This window comes from Theropithecus gelada, chromosome 5 (assembly GCF_003255815.1).
Source record: "Theropithecus gelada isolate Dixy chromosome 5, Tgel_1.0, whole genome shotgun sequence".
Lineage (NCBI taxonomy): Eukaryota > Metazoa > Chordata > Mammalia > Primates > Cercopithecidae > Theropithecus > Theropithecus gelada.
Genome location: NC_037672.1, coordinates 148723547 through 148737005, shown reverse-complemented (window position 1 = coordinate 148737005; position 13459 = coordinate 148723547). Strand labels below are relative to the sequence as shown.

Genomic DNA, 13459 nt, shown 5'->3' with positions numbered 1-13459 from the left:
AAATCAATGTGTTTTTATTCATAGTTTTGAGTCAAATACAGAGGTGAGCCAGTTCATTCCAACTCTGACATTCAAAGACCCACTGAAGAGCACTAAACAAAACCAAGCATGTTATTTTAGACACATCTAACTATTGCCATTTGTAAGTAACAACTCGAAATTCTGCTCTGCTTTACATAGCTTTTTAAAAACCTGTTATAAATCTATTTGTACTGTGTATCAATTTTAAGGATAAAATAAGAGCCGAGAGGCTTTCCCTAAGAAAAATGTTGTTTTTGCTAGAAACTCTGCCCAGCTACCTTCTGAGTTCCTTGAAAATGAAAATCTCTGTGTCTCCCAGATGACAGCCACCTTGTTGGTGCAACCAAAATAGCTCTCGCAGCTAGAGAGCTGTCCGTCAGTAATAGTTCTGACAGATATCAGATTTGGCATGCAGCAGGAAGGCTAGAAATGGTCCCACAGAAGGCGGTTTGGTGGGAGTATGACCAGCTAAGGAGCAAGGCAGGGGGAGCTCTCAGAAAACAGTGCTCCTGTTTTCACAAGGAAAACTACAGGTATTTCGGGAAACGACAAATAATCTTGAGGGAGAGGAGAGCCAAAGAGATGGTTATTGACAAGTCTCTATTTCCACGATTAGTTCTATGGGATTTTTGAAAGGGCAATGATTAGAGATAAGATGCAGGAAACTGGCCGGTTTCCATTTGTGAAAGGAAGCAAATACCCTTACATGCGTAGGATTTTTATCTCCCTCTAGTGGTGGGGTGGGGCCTTTGCGGCGATAGCCTATTACTGCATAATACTGCTTCATAAACAAAGATGAGCTTCCCTTATAGCGCGTTTTACCCATAAGATTAGGATTTTCATTAAATGTGTTGCTCTCCCTTATGGTGGTTTTCAAAACATTCCCAGTCTTCCATGTGATGGAGTGAATTGCCTTCTAAGATGCCGATTACCAGCGATGAGGTAGCAAGTGTCTCCCTCTCTTTTTAGCTAGAGATACAAGGTTCCATTCTCCTCTGTTGTTCTAACGAAACTGAAGCCATTTTGTGCTCAGAGGCAACTCCCCTGACCACAGTCTGGGCCAGAAAAACCTGAGGAGCTAAATAAGAAAGGGAAAACTAGCTTACCTAGAGTAAAGATGGAAAACATGGAAACTCAGAGGGAAGACTCTAGTAAAGTATCTAGAGAATCATCTGAACCTTAAAGTGCAACAATTAGAAATTTTGGAACAAGTCTCCACCACTCCCTTCCAGTCCCTGTCATTTTTGTCATTTTCATCCTTGGTCAAATGACCAATACTTCTGGTGTAGCAATTTAGATTAGTGATAGTGGGTGAAAAAGTAGAAAAGATAGAAAAAATAAATGAGGACAATTTTAACAAGAGTAACTAAACTTTCCTTCTTCCATATGGATATGCAATTTAAGAGTATTAAAGGAAAAGATCAAAGGTTACAGCCATTTAATCAATGGATTATTGATCAATAACTGAAAACCTATCAATGTGAAGTATACAAAATACGCAGCTTTTCCCCTTGCCCTGCTCTATACTCAGAATTAGGCATCACTGATGTCTACTTGATTCCTCCTCTTGAATGTCTCCAAGGCAACCAAACTTCTTTGCAAACCTGTTCCTTTTCTGGTTTCCTTATCTCGGTGGATAACCTCATCAGCCAGTCATGCAAGCCAGAAATCCAGGAGTTACTTGTTTCTCCTAGCCTTCCACCATCATATCCAATCCATCAGAGTCCTTCAATTTTACTTCCCATACCTATCTCAAATAGATCCATTTCTCTTTGCCTCTGCCACCATCCTAATTCATCATCTCTCCCCTAAACAATTACTGCTCCAAAGGGCATCCACTCCATCCTTTGTCAAATGCATTCTCCACACTGCCCTACTTTATTCAACAAATATTTTTGAGGAACCTACTTTGTACTGTAGTAAGACAGACAAGGAATTTGTGGAAATAGAAGATAAACATCAGGTAGTCAAAAGCACTATGAGGACAATCAAAGCAGGATGATGAAATAGAGAGTGCCTAAATGACTACTCTAGACTGTGTTCAAATACAAAAAATCGGTGGTAGTTTTAACAAGGGGTATTAGTTTTGACGCAGGAAAATGAAGGAAGTCCGCTGGGACGATGGTATCTGCTCCTAGCATACAATGAGGGTGTTTCTGATACTGGTCAATGATAAAAAGGAGGTTAAACTGTACACAAACATTCAATCTAGGGCTGTTTCTCTCTAAATACCTCTGCTTAAACATAGCACTTACTACCTATATGGAAGTATCTTATTTTTGTTAACTTCTGTATGTCTCCCTTCTTTAGAATGTAAGCTCCATTAACATGGGGGCCTTAACTGTCTTGATCTCTGCAGTAACTACAGTGCCTAAGAACTGAGCCTGGCATTATGGTAGGCATGCAAATAAGTATTTGTTGCATTAACGTACAAATTGCTGAGCGAAGTAGAAGAGTAGACATAGAATATAACGGAGTAGGTTTGGGGGCTCAGGAAGTCTTTGCTGAGATGTCAAGGTCATTTACTTCCCCTTGCAAGGTTAACTGGGTTATAAAATCCCGGCAACGCTTCTTAGCACCAAGCACCAAGTGGTCACACTCAAACTCATACATAACCCTCAGAGCCACAAGCCTCTCCAACTCCCCGCTAGGAGGAGTCACACCTCCCCACCCTGAAACCCTCCCACCCTCTCCTCTATTTCTCCTTCCCTCCCCTCTCTGCCGGGTTCCGGCAGGCTTCGAATCACCACGCTCGCCGGGAGTAGTAGTCTTCCGGTCCGAGCCTATAGCGTTTTTAATAGAGTTCCAGAACTACGCTTCCCAGGGAGCCTCGCGGCACAGTGTGACTGAGTCACCTGACCAAGACCCTGGCGTTACAATGGCGGCGCCCATGCTGCGCTGGGTCGGCCGTGGAAGACGTTGGACTTTCGCCCAGGTTGACGGCGGTTCTTGCCACCGAAGAGAGGCTCCGACTGGGTCCACATCCAACCGGATTAGGGGACGGAGCTCAGTGGCTCAGCAGCCCCTCTACACGACCCAGAAGCCGAGGAAAGGGTATTCTGTTTCATACCATTTCTGCCCACCTAACTGTAAGGTGGAACTGCAGGAGTGGGGAAAGGATGGCAATTACAGCCCAGCTTCTAGACGTTTTGGCTGACGGGAGGGCGTTGAGTTATAACCTGGAGCCCCGAAACCTAAATAAAAGCACAAAACAGGCCCTCTATCAGCTCCGCCCCCATATATAAACCACTATTTTAAAATAGACGTAGTTGGGGAATTCGCGAGTGTAAAATAGCAAGTATTTTTCTTGAAGGCTGCACAGACAGAAGAGTGGATTCGGTCATCTTACTAATAGCACTAGCAGTGGGGACGGTGACACGAGAAGCGGGATCATATTTAGCTGATTTTATTTAGCGCTAGTATGGGCCGGCAGTGTTCTAAAGGGAGAAAGGGAGCCTTTACCTACAAGCTCTGGGTAGTGGTGGGTTATTGTCATTAGTCAGAAAACACTAGCTAGCTGTGCAGGCGTTTTATGTTGAATATGTGTGTCTAGACCTAGGAGGACGCAGCCAAAAGAAGAGGTACTCCCTCGGGTTATATAGAGAGTTTTGCTTATTTGGCCAGATATCCCCTGAACAGCTGTTTATGCTTCATTATGTAAGAATTAAATAGTTTCTCTTTAAATACAGAAACATATGGCAAGTTTCTAATATTTTCTTTATTCTTTGAGACTGGTTGGCATTATTTTTACTTTCAGTTGGAGGAACAGAGGGAAATTGTCCTGAAAGAAGTATTCAGTTTTGTATTCTTTTCGTGAATTAGATTGTTTCCCTGTGAATGGAAAGAACATTTTTTCTCTCATGTAATGGAACTGCAAAAATACTTTGAATGATGCTTTACTGCATGCAGAATTTCTAATGAGTTCTTTCTTTAATTCACCTCCCTTATGGGCTGTGTTTCCAAACTTTAAAAAGAAGGACTTATTCTTACAGTACTTCAGATATAGACCTTTATGTGCTGAAATGATTGAAACAAAACAAAATGTTGTAAAATCTGTGTCTGTGTGTATATATATACACACATACACACAAAATTGCTTGGGAGAAGAGCAGGATAGGAACATACATGGATTTCACAGGGAGTAAGCACATTTATAAGGACCTGGAGAGGCCTTTGTACAGACTCAACAGAGTAGGAGACTGGCCGGATAAGAGAGATTATTATAGCATTTAATAGCTTCTTAGATTTCATAGCAAATAAGCATGAACAAAGTAACCTGAAATTAGGTCTCAGGAATTGCAAGTGATATGGGGGACCAAAAATATGCCACATCAGATGGTTTAATATGATGGGGTTTAGCGAAATTTTTTCAAGAGTATCATTTAGTGGTGATTTATTATATCTGTGTCTCTCTGGTTATTATACTTGCAAACCATTTTTGTGAAAGGAATTCAAAACATGGTTGCGAATTTCCTTTTTAAATAAGAAATGTGGAACTATTTATCATTATTTCTCTAGTAGTAGAATCTTGCCATTTATGTTAATTCTAAATAATGTGGGAAAGATCAGCTTTCTTCATTTACTGAGTGATTAATTGATAAGGTAAAGTTAATTTGTTAAATGCTGCTTTTCACTGAAGTTAGCCAAGCAGTTGTCACCTGATACCCATTTCTACATTGTTTTAAGACACCAAATTGTTCCTTTCTCTATTGCCTTCGTGTTTATATCATCAGCCTCCTGATGCCATGTTGTAAATGAATTTTAGTTTGCCAATCTCAGTGTAGGCGCTTATTCTAAATTGTTTTTTATTTAGTCACTGATAAAATATGACATTTTTAATGTAAGGATATAACACTGTAATAAGTTTAAAACACATATAGGAAATTAACATTTGTGGTTTAGACTTACAGAAATTCATTCATGGTGACAAACATAATTACATCTTAACCATTATCTCTTTCTTCTTAGTGAACACAAATGGGCTGCTGTGGTAGGTTTGGAAATTCATGCCCAGATTTCCTCCAACTCTAAACTCTTCTCTGGATCTCAAGTTCGCTTTTCAGCACCTCCAAATTCTTTGGTTTCCTTTTTTGATGCCTCTCTACCTGGAACTTTGCCGGTAAGATTTTTATTTAATCCTATTTTCATTAGAAAAATGTTTATTTTATATTGAACATGGAAAATTATTTTCTTATTTTAATAATAACACAACTGTTTGGAAATACTTCTTTAGGGAATTTTGGGTGAAGTGGGATGTATTAAATGTTTTCTAAAGACCCATCTCTGTGATGCTGTTTCTAAGTCTAAACATATTCATACACGTATTCATCACTTCACAAACATTTTAGCATGCCTACTAATATCAGATACTGTGCTATGAGCTGGGTCATAAAGATGAGCCTTGCCTTTAAGGAGTTCAAAAATTAGTAGGGGAGATGTGTCTTATAAACAAATAGAGGGCAATGTGATTCCTTCTTTGAAGGTAATATGCAGAGGATGGTTTTGAAACCCAGAAAACGGACAACTAATTCAGTAAATGAAAAGACTATTGTGAGAAATTGAGGTAGGGGTACCTTTGGTTATGGAAGTGTTACTAAAGAGGTGGTGGCCTGGGCTATTTCAGTAGCCCAGTAGAATTTAGGCAGATAAATAAGGGAGGAGGAGGAGTCAACTCAAAGGAAGCAGCATATATCACATGATTTTAGTGTAAGGCCAGTAATGATTGTGGTTGTTGCAAATTAAGAAACACTCAATAATGTAGAAAACAGCCATAATATGCAGTGAGTTAACTATTGTTATTATAACTATTGTAATAACTATTAACCACTCATTTTTACTTGATCCTATGGAATGACTGGGCCCAGTATACCCATCAGCAAGACTTTTTGCATATATTTTTAGATAATTGATTGGATTTTTAAGAAAAGTATGAAGGGAACAGTGTAAATGTTTTAGCTAATAAATACCATATGGTCTGTCCAGGACCTATAATATCAACTGTGTTTGGGGTTTCCTGCCATCTTTGGAGGAAATGTGTATCCATGGTGGTGACAAAGGTGGGGAGGGGCAGACATTGTCATGGGTGAATTCCACGCTCTCAAACATTTAAATAAGAGTGGAAGCTGGTTGAGGCCGGGCATGGTGGCTCATGCCTGTAATCCCAGCACTTTGGGAGGCCGAGGCGGGCAGATCACAAGGTAAGGAGATCGAGACCATCCTGGCTAACATGGTGAAACCCTGTCTGTAGTAAAACTACAAAAAATTAGCGGGGCATGGTGGTGGGCTCCTGTGGTCCCAGCTACTCAGGAGGCTGAGCCAGGAGAATGGTGTGAACCCGGGAGGCAGAGCTTGCAGTGAGCCGCGATCACGCCACTGCACTCCAGCCTGGGCGACAGAGTGAGACTCTGTCTCAAAAAACAAACAAACAAAAGACTGGAAGCTGGTTGAACTGAGCACTGGCAGGCTTGCAGAGGCAGAGGTGTACTTTTCTCAGTCACTGACCAAAGTGGAAGATTCTGGGCAGTGCCTCCAGTGTGCCTGCCTCACTCAGCTTTGGTTGTATTGGGGCAGTATCTTTGTCTTGGAACTTTTCTCTTACTCGCATTTTCTGTCAGGGAGGACTCCCATCCCTGCAGACTATATCAAAGAACACCTTTGATGTGCTGCTGGGTCCCTTTGGGAGAAGATAGATGTGGAGATGCACCCTCTTTTTCTTTCTCTGACTTAGAGATCTATCTACAGAAAGATTTTTTGTTTGTTTGAGAAGGGTGATTTTTTTGGTTATAAATATATGACATATTTTTTGGGCAGAGATTCAGATATAGTAGAAATACAGTAATATTTAGACAAGTAAAATGGAAGGCAAGTTGTCATAACACCTCTACATTTTCCCTCCCAGATTCAAAACATTTTTTTTCCCATGTGGTAGTTACTTATCAAGCGATTAGGCATAAGCTCTGAGTTGCTCCTAGGTTTCTCCAGCTGTGAGTGTGATGGCTATCAAGCCATACTTATTATAGTTCACTTTAGAAACAGATCCATTTGCAGATAAGCATGTTTTCTGTAAATAGACTCTCCAGTTGTACCTAAATTTGGTCAAAAATTAGAACAAATTAGAAAAATTCAAAATAATTAAAATGCCAACATTTTAATTGCTTTGTAAAACTTGTCATGCACCAAAAAAGAAGGTGCTTGTTCACTGGTAAGCATATCAGTAACACAGTGAAGTTGTTTGAGACATTTGAGTGTTGAGAGCTTGGCTTACACTAATTAAATGGCAGACAAAGTCTGGAAATACAGTTTTACATGAGCTAGGATTTGTTTTCCTCTTCAGAGCCTACAATGCTTATGGTTTAAGTAGCCTAAATAGGTTATTCTGTAGACAGCAGATCTACCTCTTGTTCAGAAATATTTCTGCCTTTAAGGGACCTCATTTAGTACGTGAGCAACATTATGCCTAAACTCCCAGAATTAAGCATTGTCACTCAAAACGTTTCAAAATCTTTGTATTTACCTCTAAATAGATTTAAAATATACTAAAACCTTTAGACAGTTGTCCTTCCCTAAGCCCTACGGAGATGTATAAAGATGCTCTAATAGCCAGACTCTGCTTAGAACTCCATTTATAACAAACCAATAATTTGAGAATATGTTTGTGCTTCTGAGGATTTTAGTAGAACATTATGTTATTGTTTTGATCAGATAAACCAAAAATGTAAGTGTGATTCATGATGGTGCTTGAAACTCTTTCTGCCCAGGGCTTATATTGCTCCCTTCTCTCCTGCTTCTTCCCTGTCCTCTACCTGGCTGATTGTGCCTTCTCACATGGCTGTGTTCTGCCACTTAGCCCTGAAATGTTGGTTTCCCATGCCCTATTCTTTGGATTTCAATTCTTCTGTTACCTGTGTTCCCCTGAGTAATCTTTTTACCCTCAAATAAAGCTCCCCTCTCCCTTTTAGGCAAGAAACCTATATCTATTGTGTCCTAGTATACATTTCCATCTGAATGATTCATAAACACCTTAAATTCAGCAGTTACAGTGTTAAGCCTGTTATCTTTTCTCCCCAAAGTTTCACTGCCTCCTGACGAAAGAATAAACCAAAAAGGGAAAATATATATAAGAAGAAGCAAAAATCAGTGGGAAAAGGATAAGTTATTCAACTGATGGTTTTGGAATTGGTTAGCTATTTGGAGAAAAAATATTGCTCATTTCATACATCAAAACAAAGTTCATATATATATAAAATGTAAGTTAAATGTCAAATTAAATCCAAAAACATCTAGGAGAATATTCGTTTGTCCGTGGGTTGGGGAGAAACTTTGTAGGCATAAAAGCAAGAAAAAACAGCTAATTAGGCAAAATTGATGGCAATTTGACTGCTTCATTCACCCAACATATATTTATTGACCTAGTAATTCTTTTAGGAATCTGTCCTTGGAAAATAAACATGTGGGCAAAGACTTATATGCAGAGATATCTATAGCAGATCTATTTTTAAAGGTAGAAAATTGGAAGTAACCACCATTTCTCAGTGATGGGAGAATCATTGAATAAATTATAATACATCAGTATAGTGCAACATTATGAAGCCACTGATAATGTTTATAATAGACTTTTAGTGGCACAGGAAAATGCTAAAGATAAAAATTCTAGTGAGATGAATAGAATTTTCATGTAGATTACTTAATCTTCTTTGCATCAGTTTCTTATAAAATGGGAATAATTGACTCATTGGATTTGTGTGAGAATTAAATGAATCAGTACCTTTAAAGCACTTAAGACAGTAATTGCATGTAATAAGTGCTCTTATTAATTAATAGATAATTAACAAGTAATAACAAGCAATTAATTAAAAAGCTCTTAATAATAGGTAAGGTAAATCTTACCTACTAGTATACCCATAATGATTGGTGGCTTTCGTCTTTACAAAGGCTCTCCTGAGTTATTGTGCACAGTTATGTTGCCAGTGAGAGCAAAAGTAAATGCTATACATAACAATTGGTCACTTAACCTTGATTTCACTAGTTAAGTGATCTGCCAACAAAAACTAACCTGGGGTTCTCATCACCTCAGAAATGTATAGAGAATTAAGTAAATAATAAAAACCAATAAAAACTAGTATATTGGATAAAATTGTTTCTGAATTATAAATAATTACTTTGATTGCACAAAAGAAGGCTTATGAGCTTTTTTCCCATCTGTAATTATTTGGAGTGTTTCTGTGGTCCAACATGGTATTGGCACTTGATTTAGTAAAAAATTAGGATTGTTACTTAAAACAATTGTGGTAATGTGTAGTCTTTCTGTAGACATTTCATTCTTCTCTGTCGGTTGTGTCTTCATGTACTCAGCTGGCATATGTTGGATGCCTATGTTATGCTAGCCCTTGTGTAGCTCTAGTGACACAGTTTTGAACTTGGTAGAAGATAGATATGGGTGTTGCCCACATGGAGCATGAGCAAGCAAGCAGGCAGTTGCAGTACCTTCTAATAAACATGTTAGTCATGGAAATAGAAGGTGCTTGAGGAGCACATAGGAAGAGTATTCAACACAGATACAAGGAATTGATGAAACTGGCCAAGTAAAAAGTGAATAGAATGTACAAAGACCAGAAGACAAACAACGTGGCTTGCTCTAGAAACTGAAACATTTTCCATGTGTTGTAGCATAGAACTTGAATATGGGCATTGCAAGAGGTGAGGCTAGAGCAGAAAGCATAGCCTGTACCGTATAAGCCCTGATAAGGGGTGTGGATCCCATTTACAAAGAGATAAGAAGACATAAGGAGAGTACAGGGCCAGAAACTCCAAGGAAGTGAGTGTTTTGAGGAGGAGGGAATACAAGAACATTGGATGCTACTGAGAGGTCAAGTAAAGTGAGGACTAGGAAGTGCCCATTGGATTTATTAAGAAGGGTATCTTTTGCAAGAACAGTTTGAGTGTGATGGAAACAGAAGGTAGGTGGCAGTGGATTGAGAAATGTCAGGGCATGGAGGAAGAAGAGAGTGTGGGCAAGTGTTTCAAAAAGTTTTACTATGAAGGACAACAGTGCAGCAAGTGAGAGGAGACATGGAATCAAGAGCAAACATTTATTGGTCATGTCTTTCTTAACATTGGAGAGACTTGGGAATGTTTAAATGCTGATGAGTTATATAGTCTATGATAATATACACTTAAAATGTGTTTAAGAGGATAGATCGCATGTTAAGTGTTCTTACTGCAGTAAAACAAAATTTTTAAAAAATGCTGATGAGAAGGAGCCAGTGAAGAAGGGGTGGTGAAAGACAGGAGAGGCTTTTGATTAATATGGCCAACTGAACACATGCATTTTAATCCATCCTCTCTGTAACCCAAAGAAACCCCACTGAAATGATAGTGAAAGAATGCAAATGTGATAAGCCTACAGAAGAATGGGAGAGGAGACAAGAGTGTGTGAGAGAGAGATGGTAGGTGGAGGAGGGCCTCATTTTGCAGACCAGGATGCACTGTGACCTAAGCGCCTGCAGGAAGGGACTCTAGTGAGACCTGAGATGATGTGTCCTACACAACCTTAAAAACGCTCAGGATGTGGGGGCGTCAAGTATTGTGGAAGTCTGGCTGAGGTGAAAACAAAGGGGTTAGTCAGAGTCTGAGTACAGAGCAGTGAGATCTGAGCTTCTCTACCTGACCCTGGGCAGCTGCCCTACCCCCACCGGAATTTATAGTCTTTGGAGAAATTCAACTCATGACACACTTTCCCTGAGGCCACCAGTCAGAGCGAAAGGCGGTGTCAGACAGCATCTGTAGCGAACTCCAGGACCTGCCTAGTTCTTTTCCTGCCCCAATGTGGGAACTCAGGTGGCCTGGTGTGTCCATCTCTCCTCTTCCCCTCCTCCCGCAAGCAAGAATCTGCAGGAGCTTCTTTGAAGATTGTGTGACCCTAGTGGGAAGAATATGAGATATTGACATGGTGGGAGGTCTCTCAATTTTAAAAAATCTGTCTGGCCACCTGGTTGCTTAAGAGTGAAGACCACTGACAAACAAGCCCCGGGCATTTACATGGGACTTTTAATTGGCATTTTAGTATCTTACTTTAAAATATAGATTGAGAGCCAAAAATCACCAGACACTTGAGGAGATTCTCCAACATGATAGACAAAGCCCAAAATAAAAAAGAAAGCTAAAGGAAATAGGAGGCTGTAAATAATGCACAGGGTAAAAGAATACTTAAAAAATTAATAGCTTTTATAAATGTCCTCAGAGAGATAAGGGAAGGTAGCTGCATCTTTGAAACAGGAACATAATATTACTTTTAAAAAATGAACAAACAGGATAAAAACAAGCTCTTAGAAATTAAAATTATGGTGCCTCTCCTTCCCCTAGGAAAGTTAGAAAATAATGTCAAGAAAATCTTCCAGAAATCAAAACCAATGTGCAATACATTGGACAATAGAAGAAAAAAATAAGCAAATTAGAGAATCAATCCAGGAAGTTCAGCATCTGATTAATAAGAGACTCGTGAAAAAATAGAAAACAGACTCGAGGAAACTCTCAAACAAAACACATGGATTCACATGGATTAATTTCCCAGAATTGAAGAACATATATCTCTAAATGGAAAGGGCCTGCCAACTACCCAGCATGAGGGATAAAAATAGTCTCACATGAAGGCATGTCAAGAAATTTATTAACACTGGGAATAAAGTTAAAGTCCTAAAGCTTACAGAGAAGAAAAATATAATCAGGTCCACATACAAAGGACTGGGAGTCAGACATCAGACTTCTCAACAGCAGCACTTACACCTGTAAGAGAATGGAACCGTGCCTTAAACATTCTTAGGGGAAAAAAATTATAATTCTAACCTAGAATTCTGTACCCAACAGTGTCAATCAGGTATAACAGTAGAAGAATGATATTTTCAGACAGATTCTCAAAAAGTTTGCCTTTCATTATCCCAGGAACCTGCTGGAATAGTAGAGAAGTTTCAGGTTGCCAGCTCTACCATGAGACCTGTTGGAAGAGGAGGAAGGTGGCTCCAGAATAAAGAATTCCAGGAAAAAAAAGGAGAGTAGGGAATTAGCAGGTATATGATTTGTGTGGAAAAAAGGTTTCCATACAATTTAGCCTTTAGAGGAATGAGCAATAGATACATAAAAAATGAAGCACATGAAAAAAATGAAGGATTTAGCAAGTCTTTCTAGGAAGAACAAAATGTTCAAGAAAGGAAATATAATCATAGTATTTTATTAGCTTAGGGGAGAAACATTTAAATAATAATAGAAACACCAGCTACCGACTTAATAAAAACTGTGATATAACTTGGATATTGGGAAAGAAAAGAACTAAATTCTTACCTACCATAATTGGAAGTCATGTTCTAAATTGGTAAAGCAAGAAAAAAGTAACCTAAGTATAGGCTGTAGAACATTTTTGGCCACTGATTAGAGGCCTCTTTCTCCTTTTCAGGCCTTAAGCTAGTAGATGGGTTTTATTTTGTTGTGTTTTTCTTTGGCGGTGAAGTGGGATATGGGATTGTTACTGTGTTTTGTTTTGTTTTTTAATTAGGTGATGGGTAAATGATTTGGAGCTCCCAAAAGACAGATTAGTAGTCAAAAGCATTTTTAAAAACAAGATTTATTTTTATTTTATATACAAGATAGCATTAGGTACTAATCAAACATTACCTGTACTGGCATCTCAGCCTTCTGCTGGTAAAGTTTTTTTTTGTTTGTTTTTTGTTCTCAAAGTCCAAATAATGAAGCCCGTACCACACCCCTGTTCTCACAACTCTTACCCTTACCCTGGTTTTAGGAGAAATAGACTTACGCACATTCTAGATCCATCCATACTCAAGCTCATGCATGTGATGGGTCTGTCTGCTTCCCTGGGGGAGACGTGACCTACCATCCTTTTTTCTGCCTGACTTTATGGACTTGTATGTTACCCAGCTTACCATGGTAGGATTTTTAGGGAGTGGGTATATTTTATTTTTGGATAGAAATATAATTTAGCAGCTGGACACAGTGGCTCATACGTATAATCCCAGCACTTTGGAAGGCTGAGGCGGGTGGATGGCTTGAGCCCAGGAGTTGGAGACCAGCCTGGGCAACATGGTGAAACCCTGTCTCTACAAAAAAAAAAAAATACAAAAATTAGCCAGGCGTGGTGGGGTATGCCTGTAGTCTGCTACTTGTGGGGTTGAGGCAGGAGGATCACTTGAGCTTGAGAAGTGTACCACGGCACTCCAGCCTGGGTGACAAAGTGAGACCCTGTTTTAAAAGAAAAGAAAAAATATATAATGTAGCAAGCTTGGGTAAATTCTTGTGATAAAGTAAGATATAAAAATATTGCAAAATGTCTCATATTGTTATTCTCTTACCTTGTAACTTACATCAGTTATCTCTTAGAAATGGAATGGGGTAAGTCTTGGAAGTCCATGTTCTTAAAACAAGTACATTG

General features: G+C 39.1%; 1 protein-coding gene across 3 annotated transcripts in view; it reads left to right on the top strand.

Annotated features, from left to right (window-relative positions):
* The first annotated feature begins 2865 nt into the window (after positions 1-2865).
* The window catches only part of GATB (glutamyl-tRNA amidotransferase subunit B), an 86599-nt gene continuing 76005 nt past the window's right edge, over positions 2866-13459 (top strand). For 2 of the 3 annotated variants that reach the window (XM_025386174.1, XM_025386172.1), the window contains exons 1-2: positions 2867-3075; positions 4990-5140. In XM_025386174.1, coding sequence (XP_025241959.1) covers positions 2900-3075; positions 4990-5140 — 327 coding nt within the window. In that variant the 5' untranslated portion in view covers positions 2867-2899. Of the gene's footprint in view, positions 3076-4989; positions 5141-13459 lie in introns of all 3 variants that reach the window. The other variant, XM_025386173.1, reaches the window with a different exon arrangement.